The following is a 20,495-nucleotide window of genomic DNA, read 5'->3' on the forward strand; positions in this document are numbered from 1 at the left end:
TAGTGAATGACCTGCAGAGAGCTGGGACCAAAGTAACAAAGGCTACCATCAGTAACACTACGCCGCCAGGGACTCAAATCCTGCAGTGCCAGACGTGTCCCCCTGCTTAAGCCAGTACATGTCCAGGCCCGTCTGAAGTTTGCTAGAGAGCATTTGGATGATCCAGAAGAGGATTTGGAGAATGTCATGTGGTCAGATGAAACCAAAATAGAACTTTTAGGTAAAAACTCAACTTGTCATGTTTGGAGGAGAAAGAAAGCTGAGTTGCATCCAAAGAACACCAAACCTACTGTGAAGCATGGGGGTGGAAACATCATGCTTTGGGGCTGTTTTTCTGCAAAGGGACCAGGACGACTGATCCGTGTAAAGGAAACAATGAATGGGGCCATGTATCGTGAGATTTTGAGTGAAAACCTCCTTCCATCAGCACGGGCATTGAAGATGAAACGTGGCTGAGTCTTTCAGCATGACAATGATCCCAAACACACCGCCCGGGCAACGAAGGAGTGGCTTCGTAAGAAGCATTTCAAGGTCCTGGAGTGGCCTAGCCAGTCTCCAGATCTCAACCCCATAGAAAATCTTTGGAGGGAGTTGAAAGTCCGTGTTGCCCAGCGACAGCCGCAAAACATCACTGCTCTAGAGGAGATCTGCATGGAGGAATGGGCCAAAATACCAGCAACAGTGTGTGAAAACCTTGTGAAGACTTACAGAAAACGTTTGACCTCTGTCATTGCAAACAAAGGGTATATAACAAAGTATTGAGATGAACTTTTGTTATTGACCAAATCCAATTATCTGGAGACGAAGTAATTTCCCCCTGGGATTATTAAAGTATTTCTGATTCTGATTCTGATTCTGAAATACTTATTTTCCACCATAATTTGCAAATAAATTCTTTAAAAATCAGAATATGTGATTTTCTGGATTTTTTTTCTCATGTTGTCTCGCATAGTAGAGGTATACCTATGATGAAAATAACAGGCCTCTCTCATCTTTTTAAGTGGGATAACTTGCACAATTGGTGGCTGACTTAATACTTTTTTTGCCCCACTGTATATTATACAATATAATATTATATATAGTGTGTGTGTGTGTGTGTGTGTGTGTGTGTGTGTGTGTGTGTGTGTGTGTGTGTGACCCACCACAGACTTAAGGTACATGTGGTGGCTTTTGAGTTTGGTTTTTTTCCGCATTATTTGAAAGTGGAGAATCAGAGCTTTCAAACAATGTGCTGCTTGTGCAAATCAAGCAAATACTTTTAAAGCTAATACTTGTAAATGACAAGGGTGTGTCAAACTGTGATTCTGAGATAATCACCTCACAGTTTTACCCACACTTGGTTCCTTCAGCTCCCAGAATGCAAATGGGGTTGGAGGACCAACAAAGCCTCATGGCTACTTAACATAATGTTTTTACAGTAAAACCATACATGTTTTATAAAAGTGGAATTATTTTGAAGTTTAAAGTACGGACAACACAACAAAATGTAGAGTCTATCAATATTATTAGATCTCAGAAAATCTGAAAATCTGACCTCTTTTCATTTTCTTTCGCCCCTGGCTACATTTGCAGGTAAACTTGAGAATCTTGTTCATTGCTACTTGTTCATAATCTGCATCGCCAACCTCAACGGTCTTCATCACATCATCAACTTCTTTTGTTGTAACATCAACGGGCGTATCATCGGTGTCCTCCGGTGGTTCTTGAAAATATTCTGTTTCATCATCACATTCAGGTTGAAATCGACTGTTTGAAATGTTCCCCAAGTCTAGAGTAATATCAGATCCAGCGTCGCTGTCGGAGAACTGACTATCATCGTGGAAAATGAAGTCCAGCACGCGCTGCTTAAACTGACTTGGATCTATCACACTGTTCAGATTAAGGTCCGCGATATGATTTAGATCTTCTTCCACCAGCTACTCCTGATCCATAACAACACAAGGAAATGAAAGTTTTCACAGACAAGTGAAACCCGATCCTCGGCTTGTTTACAGAAGTGACGTTGATGTTGGTAAATGCCCCCTCCATGTCTCCATGTGTGTGTAAAAGTAGTACGATTTAAAGGTTGAATTTTATCAAAATGGTTTCACATTGTGACTTCACATCACATGGAATATGGAGGAATGATCTTCACCTGGACAGTCGCTTTAAAGGAAACAATCGTTTGCGTTGTTCAGTGCTGTTCAGCGTCCTGGTAAGTGAAGTGCGTTTCCCCATGTAGGTAAAAAAAACGAAATGGGAGGTTTTTCTGCGGTGGGTCACATATTCTAACAATGGCATAGCCGTCAATGCTGGAAAAAAAACAACACATGTTTAAATCGAATAGTGACCTTAAAATTTTCTGTGTGTAGCTTTAATTGTAAATGAGCAGCCAGGCTTCTAGTTCTGAGTCTATGGGGTTTGAGCTTAAGCCTTTGAACTCCGGATTCTGCTGTTTTTCTCGATAAACTTTCACTGATTTCACCTTATCGGTCTGCCTAAATGTGTTTCTGAACAAATTTGAGATGAGAAATATTCAATCCAGTTGCTGAATCTTCATCATATTAGGTCTACAAGGCTTAATTTAAGGCACAGGCTTGCATCAGGACACCGCACAGGGTTTTTTGTTTTACTCAATAAATGCCGTAAAATAAATGAAATAAATAGATCTACAATAAAATAAAAAAAAAAAAAAATGTTTTTTTATTTTTATTGGTTATTTAATTATGACTACTGAGTGTACATGGGCTGGTCCGCAGCCAGAGCAATGCGACTCGTCCGGGTGGAGTGTGCTGGGGATGAGGGACGGGGACTGACGTCTGGACCAATCGCCGAGCACTGACGTCTAGACCAATCGCCGAGCACTGACGTCTAGACCAATCGCCGAGCACTGACGTCTCGACCAATCACCGAGCACTGACGTCTGGAGCAATCACCGTCTCAGCGTTCTGAGAACTACGATGGTTCCTAGTTCCTGCAGTGCATACACAGAAAAAGGGCGGGTTCGTCTGATAAGTTCTTAGAACTATGAAAAAGTTCCTGCGGTGCCAAAATGCCTCATAATACAGCACACAGTGTAGTTAGATATCAAACTGGAACAACTCAATATGGAAATGATGACCTAACCAATGTTCCTCACTTTTGACTTTTTCTGCTCTTTCATTTGAATTATTTTAGCTTTCGTTTCCAGTTCAGTTACTTTTACATTCCTTTAGTTATGTTTGTTTAGTTTTTAAGTTAGTTTACGGGAGTAATTGTAAGGTACAAAACTGCTAGCGGTGAATACGTTTTTATCTTAATCCTTCTTCCGTCCTCTCCTTCTTAGAATGCCCGGAGAGGTGTGCTCGGCGGGCGTGCACGGCCCAGGGTGAGTGCTGCCACCCACAGTGCCTGGGCAGCTGCTGGGCTCCGGACAGCGACACGGCTTGCGCTGCCTGTCTGCACTATGACCACCAGGGGCGCTGTGTCCCCGACTGCCCGGCGGGGACGTTCCGCTTTGAGGGCTGGCGCTGCGTCCCTGCCAGGCTCTGCTCGCGCTTCCAGCTCTCTGACAGCGTCCGCTTCGTCCTCCACGCCGGGGAGTGCCTGCCCGACTGCCCCCCGGGCTTCACCCGCATCGGCCCCGACAGGTGAGGGGCTGCAGGGGGCCACCAAGCTGGAACCTGCTTCCTTCTAATCTATGAAGTGATGTCACACTGTGACAGCGTCCTCTTTGTGTCAAGAAAAAAAGAAAGTTGGAATTTGAATTTCCTTGAATTAGTAATGTGTTCAAATACTATTTGTTTTTATTCTGAAGGGCTCTATGAAACCCCCTCTCTCTCCTTGTCAGTATGTTCTGTCAGGCCTGTGGAGCTCTGTGTGACACAGTGTGTGATGAGAAACTTGTGGATTCAGTGGATGCAGCTCAGTCCCTGAAAGGCTGCACGGTCATCAAAGGCAACCTGCACATCTACATCCGCAGAGGCCGTTAGTACTAATACTGTATATATACTAATATATTTATATTATATCTTTTTATCGTGAGCCACTGAGTACCAACCCTAGTGGACTCTGTGCATCACTCTTCACCTATTTATTATTTAGTTAATATTCCTACATTTTCAATGAAGAAGTCAAGGCCTTTATGTTTTCATATTGTAATATATCTGCAGAGAATGTGTATAATAATATATTTCTCTCCCTGGTAGACAACATGGTTTCTGAGCTGGAAAGCTTCCTGGGTCTGATCCAGAGAGTCACCGGCTACGTCCGGATCAGGCACTCTCACACTCTGAGCTCTCTGGCCTTTCTCAAGAGCCTGAGGTACATCGATGGAGAGGAGCTTTTGGACGAGTACGCGCACACACACAATACACGTCATTTAATAACAACACCAATGTTAGGGTTAGGGTTGTACTAGGTCTTCATCAGACAGGGAGGTATGGTGACGGTTGTAACAAACACCCGTTACACCCTAATTTTTTGGGATGTGAATATACTACCTTTTCACTTAACCAGTAGCTGTCATGAGTGGTCACAGAGAATACTTACACACAACTTATTCAGGACACACACAATCAAACCTAGAATACCGGCTTTTGCTTTGGTAACAGGGAAGTTTCCTTGGCAAAGGGGCAGTGAGGCAGTTGCCCTGGTTACTGGTTGGTTGCCACGGTAGGGCTGATCTGTAAGTCCATGTGTGTTTTTGTGACACTTTTTTATAGCTTAATGAGAGATGACTACAATATGTCTAAAGTAGATAAGGTTGAGTGTCATTTGTAATACAATAACAATAAGAGCTCTAAAACAGAGGAGCACCTACAGTATATTTAACCCTAACCCTGACATCAGAGAGGGTGCTGAGATGACTGTAAAGAGTACTGTATGTGATATAATTTTACATGTAATACTTTAAGTACATGTCATGTCAAGTACCTACATATTTTCACTTTGGTGAAGGTACCACATTGACATTTCTACTTTAGTCATTTTATATAGAGGTAAAAGGTTTCAACTTCATTCCATTTCAGTGTGTTAGTGCGCCCCCACCTCGCGGTGTTACAGTTAGCATACCGGTCAATGCTCAGGTGAGCTTAACAGTCTGGAATCAAGAGGCTTCATCAGACAACTTATAGAACTTGTTTCAGTTGGTGTTCCAAGGTCACTGGGAGTCCTCCACCACCCTCCTTGTTCTCCAGATAGAGGTCATCTGCCAGGAAATGTTGGAATGTCAATGATCCAGACCAAAACACCACACATACCTCCATCTGGACACAGCTACTCCTCTCCTACTCCTATCAACTGTCTTGCTAATACAACCTTTTATCCTATCTCATCAGTTATTCTATTTAATATTTCAAGTTTATATATATTTTATATATCACCTACGTTCCTGATCAGCTATCCTTACATTTACATTTATTCATTGAACAGACTAGAGATGCACCGATTGCAATTTTCTTGGCCAATTCAGATTTTTTTAAAGTCTGACCTGTCAATTCTGATTTTGATTCTTTCTTTGTAAGAACTATAATCAACAGCATACTCACACTCCACATTGTATGTTTATAGTAAAACATTGACTTTTAAATGTTTTTCTTTGTCCCTCTGACCCCACTCTCCCTCTGCCCCTCTGTCCCCACTCTCCCTCTGCCCCTCTGTCCCCAGTCTCCCTCTCTGCCCCTTTGTCCCAACTCTCCCTCTGTCCCCACTCTCCCTCTGTCCCTCTGTCCCCACTCTCCCCTGCCCTTCTGTTCCCACTCTCCTTTTGTCCCTCTGTCCTCACTCTCCCTCTACCCCTTTGTCCCCTCTCGCCCTCTGTCCCCACTCTCCCTCTGCCTCTACTCTCCCTCTGCCCCTCTGTTCCCACTCTCCCTCTGTCCCCACTCTCCTTTCATTCTGTCCTTCTCTCCCTCTGTCGCCACTCTCCCTCTGCCCCTCTGTTCCCACTCTCCTTCTGTCCCTATTTCCCCACTCCCCTTCTGTCGCTTTGTCCCCACTCTCCCCTGCTCTCTGTCCCCACTCCCCTCTGCCCCTCTGTTCCCACTCTCCCCTGCCCCTGACCCACTCTCCTTCTGTCCTTCTGTCCCCACTCTCCTTTTCTCCCTTTGTCCCCACTCTCCCCTGCTCTCTGTCCCCACTCTCCTTCTTCCCTCTGTCCCCACTCCCCCTTTGTCCGTCAGCCCCCACTTTCCATCTGCCCCGCTGTCTGTCCCCACTCTCCTTCTGTCCCTCTGTCCCCACTCTCCTTCTCTCCCTTTGTCCCCACTCTCCTTCTGTCCCTCTGTCCCCACTCTCCATCAGTCCCTCTGCACCTCACTCTCCCTCTGTCTCTCTGTCCCCACTCTCCAAATGTTCCTCTGCCCCCACTCTCCCTCTTTACCTCTGCCCCCACTCTCCCCCTGCCCCCTTTTCTCCTCTGACCCCACTGCTCGTCTGTCCCCCACTCTGTCCCTCTGTCCCCACTCTACCTCTATCCCTCTTCCCCCACTCTTCCTCTGCCCGCACTCTTCTGTATACCGCCCAGCCTGGAACATAGGCAATAAGGGTGAAACTATTTACCAGTGCAAATCAGAAACCAGTTTTATGTTAAAGATGCGACTATATGGATATGCAGACCCCTGGATTTATCTACTGTATATGTACCATGAACTGCACCATGGCCTGATTCCCAAGTTACCAGTCGGTTGACTGAAATCTTGCTGCTAATTGTACTTTTGTATAAACTAAGCTGCTGCGGAAGTCTCAATGATCTAACGTTACAAGTCATGTTACTTTCAAAATAATAATTATTTGTTTTGTTTTTGAGACACAAGGAACAGGACACAGAGTGGACCGGAGATCGCTCCCTCTCCATTACGCAATCCACTGTCCTTATCCAAGGCGGAGCGGGACAGTCCCTTAGTTGGCTTTAAAATGTTTGTTACATACAAGTTGAAACTAAAGATCTAAAATAAAACACAGGAAAACCTGTACGACGCAGCGCTGTCTAGAGGAGAAGAGGGAGGGCCAACAACTCTCCTCTAATTGTCTGAGTTAGGTTAATGTTTTTCATTTTCCATACAAGTAAGAAACTAAGCAAAGTCAATAAATCTAAATCACTATGCTTTATCGTTATTACACACTGAGCTTTATCGTTATTACATACTGAGCTTTATCATTATTACACACTGAGCTTTATCGTTATTACACACTGAGCTTTATCGTTATTACACACTGAGCTTTATTGTTATTACACACTAAGCTTTATTTTTGACCCTCGTTCGTTTTGGGCCATAACCTATGCTGTTGAACTGACAACCAAACAACTCTCTCTCTCTTTCTCGCATATTTATATACTATATCAGAATCACAATGTATTAGATCTTATTAATTATAAATGCCATAAAGTAACAAAAATACTTGGGATTCCCTGATGTTTTATGAAATATCTATTTGAAGGTAAGCGATGCCACTTTTATAGAATATGCCTTATTTTAATTTATAATAGAAAACAGACAGCAAATGTGAAGAACTGTATGAGATTGCATCGACTTGTTCCGTATTAAAATGTATCGTCCCTGAATTGTATCGTAGCCCAGGTATAGGGATACCTATAGGATCGTCCTACTGTATAAGGGAGAGATGCACACCCCTGATATGCGTGGAAATTTGATCGGCACAGAATCCATATATATCTGATACTGATTGACCGGTCACCGGTCATGGCCAATCAAGCTGAAAATCGATCTCTTGATCAGACACTTTTGTGCAAAGTGACATACATAAGAGGCTAGAAACAATCAGAGCAGACATTGACCATTGGAGTCACCTGGGACTTGAAGCCTGATCTGTTTCTAAATTCAACCAGATATAAGTGCAAGATATCTGTAAGGAATCTGAAAAAAACGTCTGTTATTGGGCTAACATGTCTGCTTTCCCAATCAGTCAAGCTACAGTGTAGATCGTGTTTTGTCTGTCATGCAGCATGTACGCCTTCTCAGCGTTTGACAACCAGCAGCTGCAGTATCTGTGGGACTGGAGGCAGCACAACCTGACCATCGGGGCCGGAAGGCTGTTCTTCAGAGCCAACCCCAGGCTCTGCATGTCGGAGATCCGCAAGATGTGGCACAAGACCGGTCTCCCAGGCGCCTTCCAGGAGACCGACTTCCGCAACAACGGAGACAGAGCTAGCTGTAAGTGTTGGTTGAACTTGAAATACACAGAGAGAGAGACAGGAAACCGCCTGACTGACCTGCAAATCATCAACACAGTGTGTATGGTTCATTGCTGCACTTTATCTTCCTTGGCTTGGAGAAACATTTCACCATGGCATCAGGATATGGATATTTTGCCACAGGAAACCCATTCATTGAAATCTTCATGCAGGCCCCCATGTGCTCTCCTTGCAGCCTGTTCCTGAGGTCTGTTTTCACCTACTAAAAGTGAAAATTTCACTTGTATTCAGTAAATTATTAAATGTAAGAATAGACTGCTATCAAAAGCAATCATGACTTGTGTGAGTTGTAGCCGTGAACCACTGTCCATGGTGGAGAAACGCGTTCAGACTGCACACAGGAACCGTGAGCGTCATTTTAAGTTACTCTGATTAGGGATACCACAGTCACGTGACAGTCATCACCGCAAATAAAAAATAACTGTCTATTAGATAACACCTGAAATAAATAAAGGAGGCAATAAATATATAAATAGATAAATATAAATGAGTAAATATATGCCCGACGGACCAGGCGCAGGCAGTGGTGCGCCCGAGCCCCCACCTCGGCCAAAGTGGGATCTTTCATTCTGACTCAGGGGATCTCTCATCACTTTCATTGTGCCAGGGCTTTTGCGAGGCCCTCCAAATCGTATGCCAAGTTGCCATTTTCAAGCACGTAAAGTGAGAAAGCGAAACTCCTGCGGCGCACACCACAATGGCCCAGGTGCACACTTCTCCCTCTCCAATTTGGAAAACAGTACCATTAGTTTTTTATTTTATGTTAAACGTTTTGAATAGGTGATTAGTTTAGCTATCCGCACACATTAACATCCCTAGTTTGTACATGTGTTTAAATAGCATAAATGGACTGTATATTGCAATAGAAAAATACATAATTTTTTGACAAGACGTCATCTTTGCGGGTGCCTGCCAAGCCAGAAATTTTTTTTTTTTTGGTTTGGCGGGGTTCTTGTTGGCCTAGTGGCTTGCCCCGCTTGTACAACTATAGGGGAAACACTGCACTTTAGTGGGCGCCCAAGACTCGATTGATGCACGTGGAAAGTGAAGTCTAGCCCATCTGGTTCGATTCCACAGAAGAGCTACTGTAGCACAAACTGGTAAAAAAGTGAATGGTGCTATGATAGAAAGGTTTCAGAACACACAGTGCATGGCAGCTTACTGCGTATGGGAGCAGTCAGAGTGTCCATGCTGACCCCTGTCCACCCCTGAAAGCACCTACAATGGACACGTGAGAGTCACAACTGGACCATGGAGCAATGGAAGAAGGTGGCCCGGTCTAATGAATCACCTTTTCCTCTACATCATATGGATGAGCGGGGGGTCCGGTCTGATTGAACATCTGTGGGATGTGCTGGAACAACAAGCCCAATCCATGGGGGCCCCACCTCACAACTTCCAGGACTTAAAGGATCTGTTACTAACACCTTGGTGCCAGATACCACAGGACACCTTCAGAGTCTGGTGGAGTCCATGCCTCCACATCATAGCTGTTTTGGCGACACAAGGAGGAGCTACACTGTATTAGTGGTTATTGCATTCAAGCCAGAAGCTGATGTGTGAAATATAAACAGTGGACGTTAAACTCACAAACTAATCCCACTACGTTAATAAACAGACTCCAAATGCAAATTAAGTTAAAAAAGGTTTGAAAATTAAAGCGAAGACTAACTTTAACCTATTAAAGGTTGATGCATTCAACAATTTTTAGTTTCAGTAGAAATTTAGGAGAGTGCTGCTTTTGCTAGCGTGTTGTAGACTGAGTAAAGACGGACCTGGTGTGAACTGATCAATTGACAAACGGGCAGAAGTGTGTGTGATGTGACGCTGACGTGACGCTTTTAGAGTGAAATAAAATACTTTGTCATGGGTTCTTCCTTCAAAGCCTCACAAGAAGAAACTTCCACTACAACTGAGGCAGTACAGTGAGTGACCTGAGTGGTACAGCAGAAGGAACTCCAGATACTAAGACAATTAGTAGAACTTCTCACTAAATACTCTTAAAACACTTTCAACAACAAACTTACCAAGTGCTGCAACCTTCAATCAAAGTGCTCTTCTGAAATAATTCAGATGAAAAAGACTTTTGTTGTTGTGAATGGAGATCTGCATTCTGATGTGTTCTCTCTGCTCTGCAGGTGAAAGCACCGTCCTGAAGTTCAAGTCCAACACAACAAGCAGCAGCAGCATCACTTTGACCTGGCAACGCTACAGCCATCCAGACTACAATGACCTCATCAGCTTCATAGTGTACTACAAGGAGGCGTAAGTTTTCTTCCGAGCTCTTTCTATATTACTGCCCACACATCCAGTTCTCTGTTCTTTATTTCCTACATGCTGTCTCCTCCATCCCACATTGTGTCTCCCCTATCCTACATGCTCTCTTCTATCCAACATCCTGTGTCCTCCATCCCACATTATGTCTCCTCTATCAAACATGCTGTCTCCTCTATCAAACATGCTGTCTCCTCTATCCTACATGCTGTCTCCTCTATCCTACATGCTGTCTCCTCTATCCAACATGCTGTCTCCTCTATCCAACATGCTTTGTCCTCTATCCCACATGCTGTGTCCTCTATCCCACATGCTGTGTCCTCTATCCCACATGCTGTGTCCTCTATCCCACATGCTGTGTCCTCTATCCCACATGCTGTCTTCTCTATCCCACATGCTGTCTTCTCTATCCCACATAATGTCTTCTCTATCCCACATGCTGTCTTCTCTATCCCACATAATGTCTTCTCTATCCCACATGCTGTCTTCTCTATCCCACATGCTGTCTTCTCTATCCCACATAATGTCTTCTCTATCCCACATGCTGTCTTCTCTATCCCACATAATGTCTTCTCTATCCCACATGCTGTCTTCTCTATCCCACATGCTGTCTTCTCTATCCCACATGCTGTGTCCTCTATCCCACATGCTGTCTCCTCTATCAAAGATGCTGTCTCCTCTATCAAACATGCTGTCTCCTCTATCCTACATGCTGTCTCCTCTATCCTACATGCTGTCTCCTCTATCCAACATGCTGTCTCCTCTATCCAACATGCTGTCTCCTCTATCCAACATGCTGTCTCCTCTATCCAACATGCTGTCTCCTCTATCCAACATGCTTTGTCCTCTATCCCACATGCTGTGTCCTCTATCCCACATGCCGTGTCCTCTATCCCACATGCCGTGTCCTCTATCCCACATGCTGTGTCCTCTATCCCACATGCTGTGTCCTCTATCCCACATGCTATCTCCTCTATCCCACAAGCTGTGTCCTCTATCCCACATGCTGTCTCCTCTATCCCATATGCTGTGTCCTCTATCCCACATGCTGTCTCCTCTATCCCACATAATGTCTTCTCTATCCCACATGCTGTCTCCTCTATCCCACATGCTGTGTCCTCTATCCCACATGCTGTGTCCTCTATCCCACATGCTGTGTCCTCTATCCCACATGCTGTGTCCTCTATCCCACATGCTGTCTTCTCTATTCCACATGCTGTCTTCTCTATTCCACATGCTGTCTCCTCTATCCCACATGCTGTCTCCTCTATCCCACATGCTGTCTCCTCTATCCCACATGCTGTGTCCTCTATCCCACATGCTGTGTCCTCTATCCCACATGCTGTCTCCTCTATCCCACATGCTGTGTCCTCTATCCCACATGCTATCTCCTCTATCCCACATGCTGTCTCCTCTATTCAACATGCTGTATCCTCTATCCAACATGCTTCCTCCTCTATCCTACATCTCTCCAGCTAAAACACAGCAAGCTGTTTAAACACTTCCTCCTTCTGGCCCCTCCCCTTCCTGTCAGCCCCTTCCAGAACATCACAGAGTTTGACGGACAAGATGGCTGTGGCTCCAACAGCTGGAACATGGTGGATGTGGAGCTCCACGAGGACGGGGAGGACGACCCCAGCGTACTGCTGCCCAACCTTCGGCCCTGGACCCAATACGCCGTGTTTGTCAAGGCCATCACGCTCCTGGTAGAGGACAAGCAGCTGCCCAGCGCCAAGAGCAGGGTGCTCTACATCCGGACCAGCCCCGCAGGTATGTGTAGCGTGATAGACCTATAATTAATAGTTTTTATCAATTTTATTTTTTATTTATATTTTAATGAAGTTTGGCGCCACCAGATTTTTGCTAAAGCCTGGAGAAAATGAAACTTAGTTTACGGCTGCACGGGCTGCTACAAAAGTCCCAGCTCTCAGGGAACCAGGTTCTTTTACATTCAGAAATCCCCACACAATATATCAGATAAATACACGACTACTTCTTAATAAAACAATGAAGGTTTATTTTTAATAACAGAGTTTTATAGTATGGTTAATGGTTGAGATAGAACAAACGTTAAGTTAAAGTAGGTTAAAATCAAAACACACATCTGGGAAATTAAATGGTGGCTGGAAGAGGGAGGGATTGACTGAGACTTATATGCAACTACCTTTTGTAAAATGAATAGTAAAATAAAGCGATTATAGCCGTGGCACCCAACATCCCTTTGCCATGCTTAACCGGAGGTCAGAGGCTCACCGGGTTCGTCTTGTTTGGATCCCGCTATCGGCTCCAATGAGTTGTCTGCCTTTGTCACCAGATAATTCGGCTGTCTGGTCTGGAATGGCGAGGAGGGTCACGGAACTTTCCATATTGTCGGGTCCCAGCTAGCGTGCTCAGCAGGTGTTATTCTGGGCATTCTAGTTCTTATTCTAGTGATTGGGTGGTGTGTCGGTGGCTTCGGGGATCTGGTGTGTTGTTTAACGCAGGAAAAGTGGCTCGTTTAAAACAAAACGGTTATTCAAGCCGGAAGGAGGGATCTTTAAACGGTGGTTCTTCAACCAGGGAAGGTAAAAGGAAGGAATGCTGTCAAGGTACCTGAGGGGTCGGGAAAACATTGTTTCAAAAGAAAAAGGAGGAAGACAGGTGGCCTGCCCCAGCACCAGGTAGATGGAAGGGAGGTCCCTTGAGGTAACAGTCATGATCGTGAGAGAGCAAGATCCTTGGGAACAAAGCAACTATTGAGCGTTTGTGTTCCTGGGTTTTTATTTCTTCCGAGGGGGCGGGACCGGAAGTGACCTCCTTCAATGACCATTGGTCGAGGGGTTAGGGAGAGGTTTCCTATGATCTGGGAATTCTGGCGAGGCTCTCTGTTAGTTCGCTGTTGAGGCAGGCATTCCTCTTTGCAGTGAGATGTTCAAAACCATATTCTATAATCTGAATCTTACAACCCGTCTCTTTAAATTCTCTCCGTGTTACGTTTATGTTTGTCAAATACATCTTGAAAGACAAAATCCCACATGTAAATACATCTTTGGAATGCAAGAACATAAACACATACGAAAAATTATCTTTGGAATGCAAGAAGGAAAATCGTACATGTCATTGGGTCTTTTAACTGCATGGATAACATTGCACACAGAATCAGAATCAGAAATACTTTAATAATCCAAGGGAAATTACTTAAATCCCAGGGGGAAATTACTTAAATGAGAATGAATCTTTGAAATGCAAGAGAATAATCTGTGTAAGGTTGAAATCTGGGCTTGGAGCAATATCAACAGTTTCTGCAAGGGGCGTCCAAACTCAGCAAATGGAAAGACAGCCTGAGCAATATAACTTGGTTATTATGCATCTCCCAAAGTCGGGAGGGGTATCATTCTTTGCACCGAAGGAAAAAGGTTAAAGTGGTTACACAGTGATTAAGATACATTTTCAGTCCGATCCTCTTTCAGGAGAGGTCATGTAAATCTCCTAGGCCAAATAGTCATTGCTGTTCACACCAAGACGAGGGTTCAGGAAACACGGGCCAGAGATGGCTGTGTCTGCTCTCTTGGCCAGTTCCAACTGTTAAATTACTTTGATCTTCCAAGATCATTGTCTTACTGTGGGCGTCAGAGGGATGGGAGCATATTCTCTCTCAAAGTCCAGACAGCCTCTCATTACATACGTCTAAACCCACACACACTCAGTAGGACAGGCCTCGCAGGTACGTGCATGCCGACACACAACACTGGAACACCGTACCACAACATTATCAGACAACGCCCTGAACAGCACCTCAACTTTTAGCTTTACTTCTGATTCAACTGACAGATGTAAGACTTGTATTTTGAAAGATAAGTTGTTCCTGCGTTATAATGGTATGGCAGCATATTATTTAGTAACTAGTAGTACTGGGTAACATGCTACTTAGTATGCAGTTACATACTATTTCGTATCTAGTAGTACTTTGTATCATACTACTTAGTACGTAGTAGCTTACTTTTTAGTACCTAGTAGAACTTAGTAGCATACTACTTAGTACATTGTACTATACTATTTAGTACCTAGTAGTACTAAGTAGCATACTACTTAGTACGTAGTAGCATACTATTAAGTACCTAGTAGAACTTAGTAGCATAATACTTAGTACATAGTAGCATACTATTAAGTACCTAATAGTACTCAGTAGCACACTATTGAGTACGTAGTAGCATACTATTTACTACCTAGTAGCGTACTATTTAGTACGTCTTCTCAGTATGTGATAGGTTTGGGTACCGTTCACAATTGTACCGTTACCTGGAATTTGGTACCGGTGCCCAACATTACCTTTTTTCGGTACTTTAGTCTCTCTGTAATAACGAAAATGTCCAAGCTCCTCCATTTTTACATTGTTATTTATTTAGAACTTTGTTATTTATTTAGAACATTTTACACACCACACAAAATAAAAGCCCTCCCTACCTCCCTCTCCTCTCCAAAACCCGTCCCTACAACCTCCAATCAGTCGCAGTCTGTCACTGCCAGTCGCGTGTGTATCAGAAGAAGCACATGTGATACCCTTCCCAGGATCTAGGAGTAGCAGCAGCAAGGTTAGTTTAGTGGGGTTGCGGAAAATGGGGGGAAAAAATTGATATGTCTTTGCCAAGTTGGCCAGCATTGACATCTGGTCCCTCTTCTGCCTCCTGCACAGGACAGAATCCACTGAGCTCAGGCGGGTTGAGACTGGGACAGGGGGTCCTGTCAATGAAAGCAAGAGTGTAAACAACGCAACACGACAATGTTAACGCTAGTTAAAATTCTAAGTTAAATACACAGCTAACATTAGTTAAGACAATGGGAAAAAAAAAATGGGGGGTGTAACTTTGAGGTGCCCTGCTCTGGGCACTCACTGCTACGTGTATGGGCACTTGGCACTCACGGGTGGGGCGTCTGGTCGGCTGCGGTGGGGCGGGCCTCCCCCTTGTGCGGGGCGTGGGTGGGTGTGGGGGTCCTGCCGGCCCGCCGGGCGGCTCGGGCAGGGTGTCAGTCTGTCACCATGGGGCCGTGATCCGGGCCTGCGGTCCGTGCCTTGTGCCTGTGGCCCGGGTTCAGTGCCGGCGGCTGCGTCTTGTGCCTGCGCCCGGGGGTTGGTTGTATGTGTGCACCCCTGGGGTGCGGGGTCTCCTGATGCTCCCTGGGACTTGGTCATGCTCTTCGGGGGTCGGCGTGGGAGTTGCTCCAGGGCCCTCTGGCTTCTCTGGGGGCCTGGTGGTCGTCTGTGGCCGCAGGGCAGGGTAACCGGGGATCTCCTGCAGCCGAGGGTTGTCCGTGGGTCTGTGCTGTTCGGGGGGGCTTCGGGGCCCCTTGCCCAGCTTGGAGGCGCCACGACATAATATCGACCTTCTACACCAGTACCAATGGGGATATTTCATATACACGCACCGGTGGACATCTTACACACACGCACGCACGCACACCTGCTTGGAGTGCACCCCAGCACCCTCCTGGTTGCATTCCTCTCCTTTTCTCGCTCATCTGCTGCCATAACTTTGACAGGAAAAGGCCACGTGACCAGTTGTAGTTCCAGTTTTCCTGGACCTAATTCAGCTTTTTTTAATACATGTTGTCGTCCAATATTCATGTTTTAGTGTAAATGTTGTTTGTTTCTATGTTTATTTGTCTCACCGTGGTGGTTCTCCCTCTTGGAGTAATGATCAGTTGTTTATAGACCTAAACATGATAAATAGTTCTCCAAAGAGGGGATTTGGTGGTGGTTCTCTATTACCAAAAATTGTGCTCTTGTCATTCTACAGGTAATCCACAGACAGAGTTTTTGCAGCAGCTCTTGATAATTTAAGAATTAATAAAGAGTTGCATTGCAGGTTGAGAACTTGAACTCCACTTGCAGACTAACTCTGTCCTGAATGCAATGGCATACAAATACTCTGTTGTATGCCCAGCATGCTGACAGCACAGGTTAAAAAAAAATAAGAAAAAAAAGGAATATTTTGTGTTCGACCAGGTGTTTCCTTAGGTTAGACGTTAAGCTTGGGCAGATTTACGATTAAATCGTCTATCCGCAATCGACTCCATCGATCGCGGTTGACATTGATTGACAGGCGATTTAAAAATATATATATATTTCGCTTGCACCAGTTGGTTAGGTTTGTCCCTCAGGTGTTACCGTAGGGCGGGGTTGGACTGCTCGGGGTGACATGAGCAGTGGGGCGTTCTGGGAGAAAGGGAATAAATGGTGTTCATACGAAACTTTATCCCATGATTGTATCGGATAATTCTTACATTTTATCATTCAGACAAACACACACAGTCGGCTACAATAAGAAAGATGTTTGTCGTTCTTCCCACAGGATTTGGTAAAAGTTTAATTTACTAACCCACTCAGCGCTACATCAAACGCCTCCTTGTTGTGATTGGTTGTAGGTCTATCCAACGCTCTGATTGGTTGTAGGTCTTTCCAACGATCTGATTGGTTGTAGGTCTGTCCAGTGCTCTGATTCATTGTAGGTCTGTCCAACGATCTGATTGGTTGTAGGTCTATCCAGTGCTTTGATTGGTTGTAGGTCTGTCCAACGATCTGATTGGTTGTAGGTCTATCCAACGCTCTGATTGGTTGTAGGTCTATCCAACGCTCTGATTGGTTGTAGGTCTATCCAACGCTCTGATTGATTGTAGGTCTGTCCAACGATCTGATTGGTTGTAGGTCTGTCCAGTGCTCTGATTCATTGTAGGTCTGTCCAACGATCTGATTGGTTGTAGGTCTATCCAGTGCTTTGATTGATTTTAGGTCTGTCCAACGCTCTGATTGGTTGTAGGTCTATCCAACGCTCTGATTGGTTGTAGGTCTATCCAACGCTCTGATTGGTTGTAGGTCTATCCAACGCTCTGATTGATTGTAGGTCTGTCCAACGATCCGATTGATTGTAGGTCTATCCAACACTGTGATTGGTTGTAGGTCTATCCAGTGCTCTGATTGATTGTAGGTCTGTCCAATGATCTGATTGATTGTAGGTCTGTCCAATGATCTGATTGGTTGTAGGTCTATTCAACGCTCTGAATGTTTGTTAGTCTATCTAGTGCTCCGATTGGTTTTTGGTCTGTCCAATGCTCTGATTGTTTGTTGCTCTATCCAGTGCTCTGATTGGTTGTAGGTCTATCAAATGCTCTGATTGGTTGTAGGTCTATCGAATGCTTTGATTGGTTGTAGGTCTATTGAATGCTTTGATTGGTTGTAGGTCTATCCAATGCTCTGATTGGTCGTAGGTGTATCCAGTGCTGTGATTGGTTGTAGATTCAAGATTCAAGATTCAAGATTTTTATTTGTCACATACATATACATACTTCCATACATATATGCAGTGAAATGTAATGCAACGCACCCGGTGATAGCACACAATAAGTCCTAGGAAAAAGTACAAAAATAAAATAAAATAAAAAGTAGAAAATTCCTTTCTAATAGACCCACTAACTGACTCCTAAAACGTAATACAGTAAGTGGAATACTTATAGAATAAGATAAAAAATATATAGAATAAAATACAATAAAAATAAATTGAAATAAAATGGAATAGATAGAAGGAATTTGCCTATGTATATACAGATATGTGCATTTAAAGTGGCATGTGAATTAAAGTGGCATGTGAATGAGGTAGTAGGTGTGAGGTAGTGTTTGGGATAATACAGCACAGTATACAACAGTACGGCGCAGCAATACGGCATCACGAACAACCCTGAACAGTGATACAGTATGCGGTACAGTATGCTACATACAGTACAGTAGGTAGTGGAGCCTAGTGCATGGCTCAGTTAGGACCCCTGGTGAGGTCAGCGTTGACAGTTCTGATGGCTTGAGGGAAGAAACTCCGTCTCAGTCTCTCTGTTCTCGCTGTGTGACTGCGGAGGCGCTTGCCTGACCGCAGCAGCTGAAACAGTCCGTTGTTGGGGTGATGAGGATCCTTCATGATCCTACGGGCTCTGCTGCTACACCTCCTGGTGTATAACTCCTGCAAGGGGGGGAGGGTAGTTCCAGTGGTACGTTCAGCTGAACGCACCACCCTCTGCAGGGCCGCCTGTCCTGGGCAGTACAGTTCCCAAACCAGGCAGTGATGTTGCCTGTCAGGATGCTCTCCACTGCTCCAGAGTAGAAGGACTTGAGGATCCTCACCGAGACCCGGAATTTCCTCAGCTGCCTGAGGTGGTAGAGACGCTGCCTCGCCTTTCTCACCAGAGTGTCTGTGTGAACAGTCCATGTTAAGTCCTCTGTGATGTGGACTCCCAGATATCTGAAGCTTCTCACCCTATCAACAGAAGTCCCATTAATCCACAAGGGCGTGTGCGTCCTCGATTGTGATCCACGCCTAAAGTCCACAATCAGCTCCTTGGTTTTGCTGACGTTCAGGTGTAGGCTGTTGTCCTGGCACCAGAGTGACAGGTCAGCCACCTCCTCGCGGTAGGCCTTCTCATCGCAGTCGGTGATCAGGCCCACGACCACGGTGTCGTCAGCAAACTTGATGATGGTGTTGGAGCTGGACCTGGCCACACAGTCATGTGTGTACAGGGAGTACAGTAGGGGGCTGAGGACGCAGCCCTGGGGGGATCCTGTATTCAGGGTGAGGGAGCTTGACATGTACTTCCCCACCTTGACCACCTGGGGGCGGCCTGTGAGGAAGTCCAGGATCCAGGTGCACAGCGGACCATTCAATCCTAGCTCCATCAACTTGACAGCCAGTCTGGTGGGAACTATGGTGTTGAAAGCTGAACTATAATCAATGAACAGCATTCTCACATAGGCCCCCTTCTGGCCATCCAGGTGCGTGAGCGTGGTGTGCAGTACCTGGGAGACCGCGTCATCCGTGGATCTGTTCTGCCGGTACGCAAACTGCAACGGGTCCAAGGTGCGGGGGAGGGAGGCGCAGATATAATCCTTAATCAGCCTCTCGAAACACTTCATGACCACCGAGGTGAGGGCCACCGGACGGTAGTCATTCAGGCAGGTTGGAGAGGCGATCTTCGGGACAGGAACGACGGTGGACCTCTTGAAACAGGACGGGACCACTGATTCGGCCAGGGAGATGTTGAATATTGTAGTGAACACCGGAGCTAGCTGGTTAGCACAGGTCTTCAGTACTCGCCCAGATATGCCGTCTGGGCCCGCAGCTTTCCTGGTGTTCACCCGCATCAAAGCCCTCCTGACCTCGTGCACGGACACTGAGAGTGCGCGCTCATCCCCAGCGGTGTAACTCCAATTAGCCGGCGAGCTAGCGGTGTTGCTGCCAGACTCGAACCGCGCATAAAAGGAGTTCAGTTGGTTGGCCAGGGAGGCGTCCGCACTCGTGGCTGGGGAGGAGCTGCTCTTGTAGTTTGTTATTGTTCGCAGCCCCTCCCACAAGCGTCTGGTGTCCCCCCGCTCCATCTGCAGCTCCACGGTGTCTCTGTACGTCCGTTTGGCGTCCCTCACCGCCCTCCGCAGATTGTACGACGCCGCTTTGTAATTGTCCATGTTACCAGATACAAGTCTGTCGTTGTAAGCGGCCGTGCGCGCATTCAGAGCGCAGCGGATGGATTTATCAACCCATGGTTTCTGGTTTGGAAATATCCGAACTTTCACCGTGGGAACGATTTCATCCGCTAGCGTAGCCACGAAACTTACTACAACCTCCGTAAACTCGCTGACGTCACTTGAACTTGTTTGGAACATGTCCCAGTCTACGTCAGTCAGAGCGTCCTGAAGCGCAGCCTCTGATTGGTCCGTCCACCGCTTCACTTCCCTCGTCATCACCAGATCCCGCGCGATCAGAGGCCTGTAAACAGGAAGCAGCGAGATTTACATTTTTACATTTACATTTTTAGTCATTTAGCAGACGCTTTTATCCAAAGCGACTTACAATTGTTCAAAGACCGACGGACGCAGCCATCAGGAGCAATTATGGGTTAAGTGTCTTGCTCAAGGACACTACAGCATGCTAGCAGGAGGAGCCTGGGATCGAACCAGCAACCTTTGGATTACTAGACCACCAGCTCTACCTCCTGAGCTACCACCCCCATGATCGCGGCGTGATCTGATTTCCCG

The 20,495-nt window shown here is 45.6% G+C and overlaps 1 protein-coding gene across 1 annotated transcript in view; it reads left to right on the plus strand.

The window, feature by feature from the left end:
• The window catches only part of igf1rb (insulin-like growth factor 1b receptor), a 49,287-nt gene that overhangs the window by 11,371 nt on the left and 17,421 nt on the right, over nucleotides 1-20,495 (plus strand). Inside the window, exons 3-8 of the mRNA XM_079997672.1 lie at nucleotides 3,305-3,608; nucleotides 3,809-3,945; nucleotides 4,167-4,311; nucleotides 7,924-8,132; nucleotides 10,312-10,438; nucleotides 11,982-12,217. Coding sequence (XP_079853798.1) covers nucleotides 3,305-3,608; nucleotides 3,809-3,945; nucleotides 4,167-4,311; nucleotides 7,924-8,132; nucleotides 10,312-10,438; nucleotides 11,982-12,217 — 1,158 coding nt within the window. The remainder of the gene's footprint in view (nucleotides 1-3,304; nucleotides 3,609-3,808; nucleotides 3,946-4,166; nucleotides 4,312-7,923; nucleotides 8,133-10,311; nucleotides 10,439-11,981; nucleotides 12,218-20,495) is intronic.

The sequence above is a fragment of the Zeus faber genome (assembly GCF_960531495.2).
Source record: "Zeus faber genome assembly, chromosome: 3".
Lineage (NCBI taxonomy): Eukaryota > Metazoa > Chordata > Actinopteri > Zeiformes > Zeidae > Zeus > Zeus faber.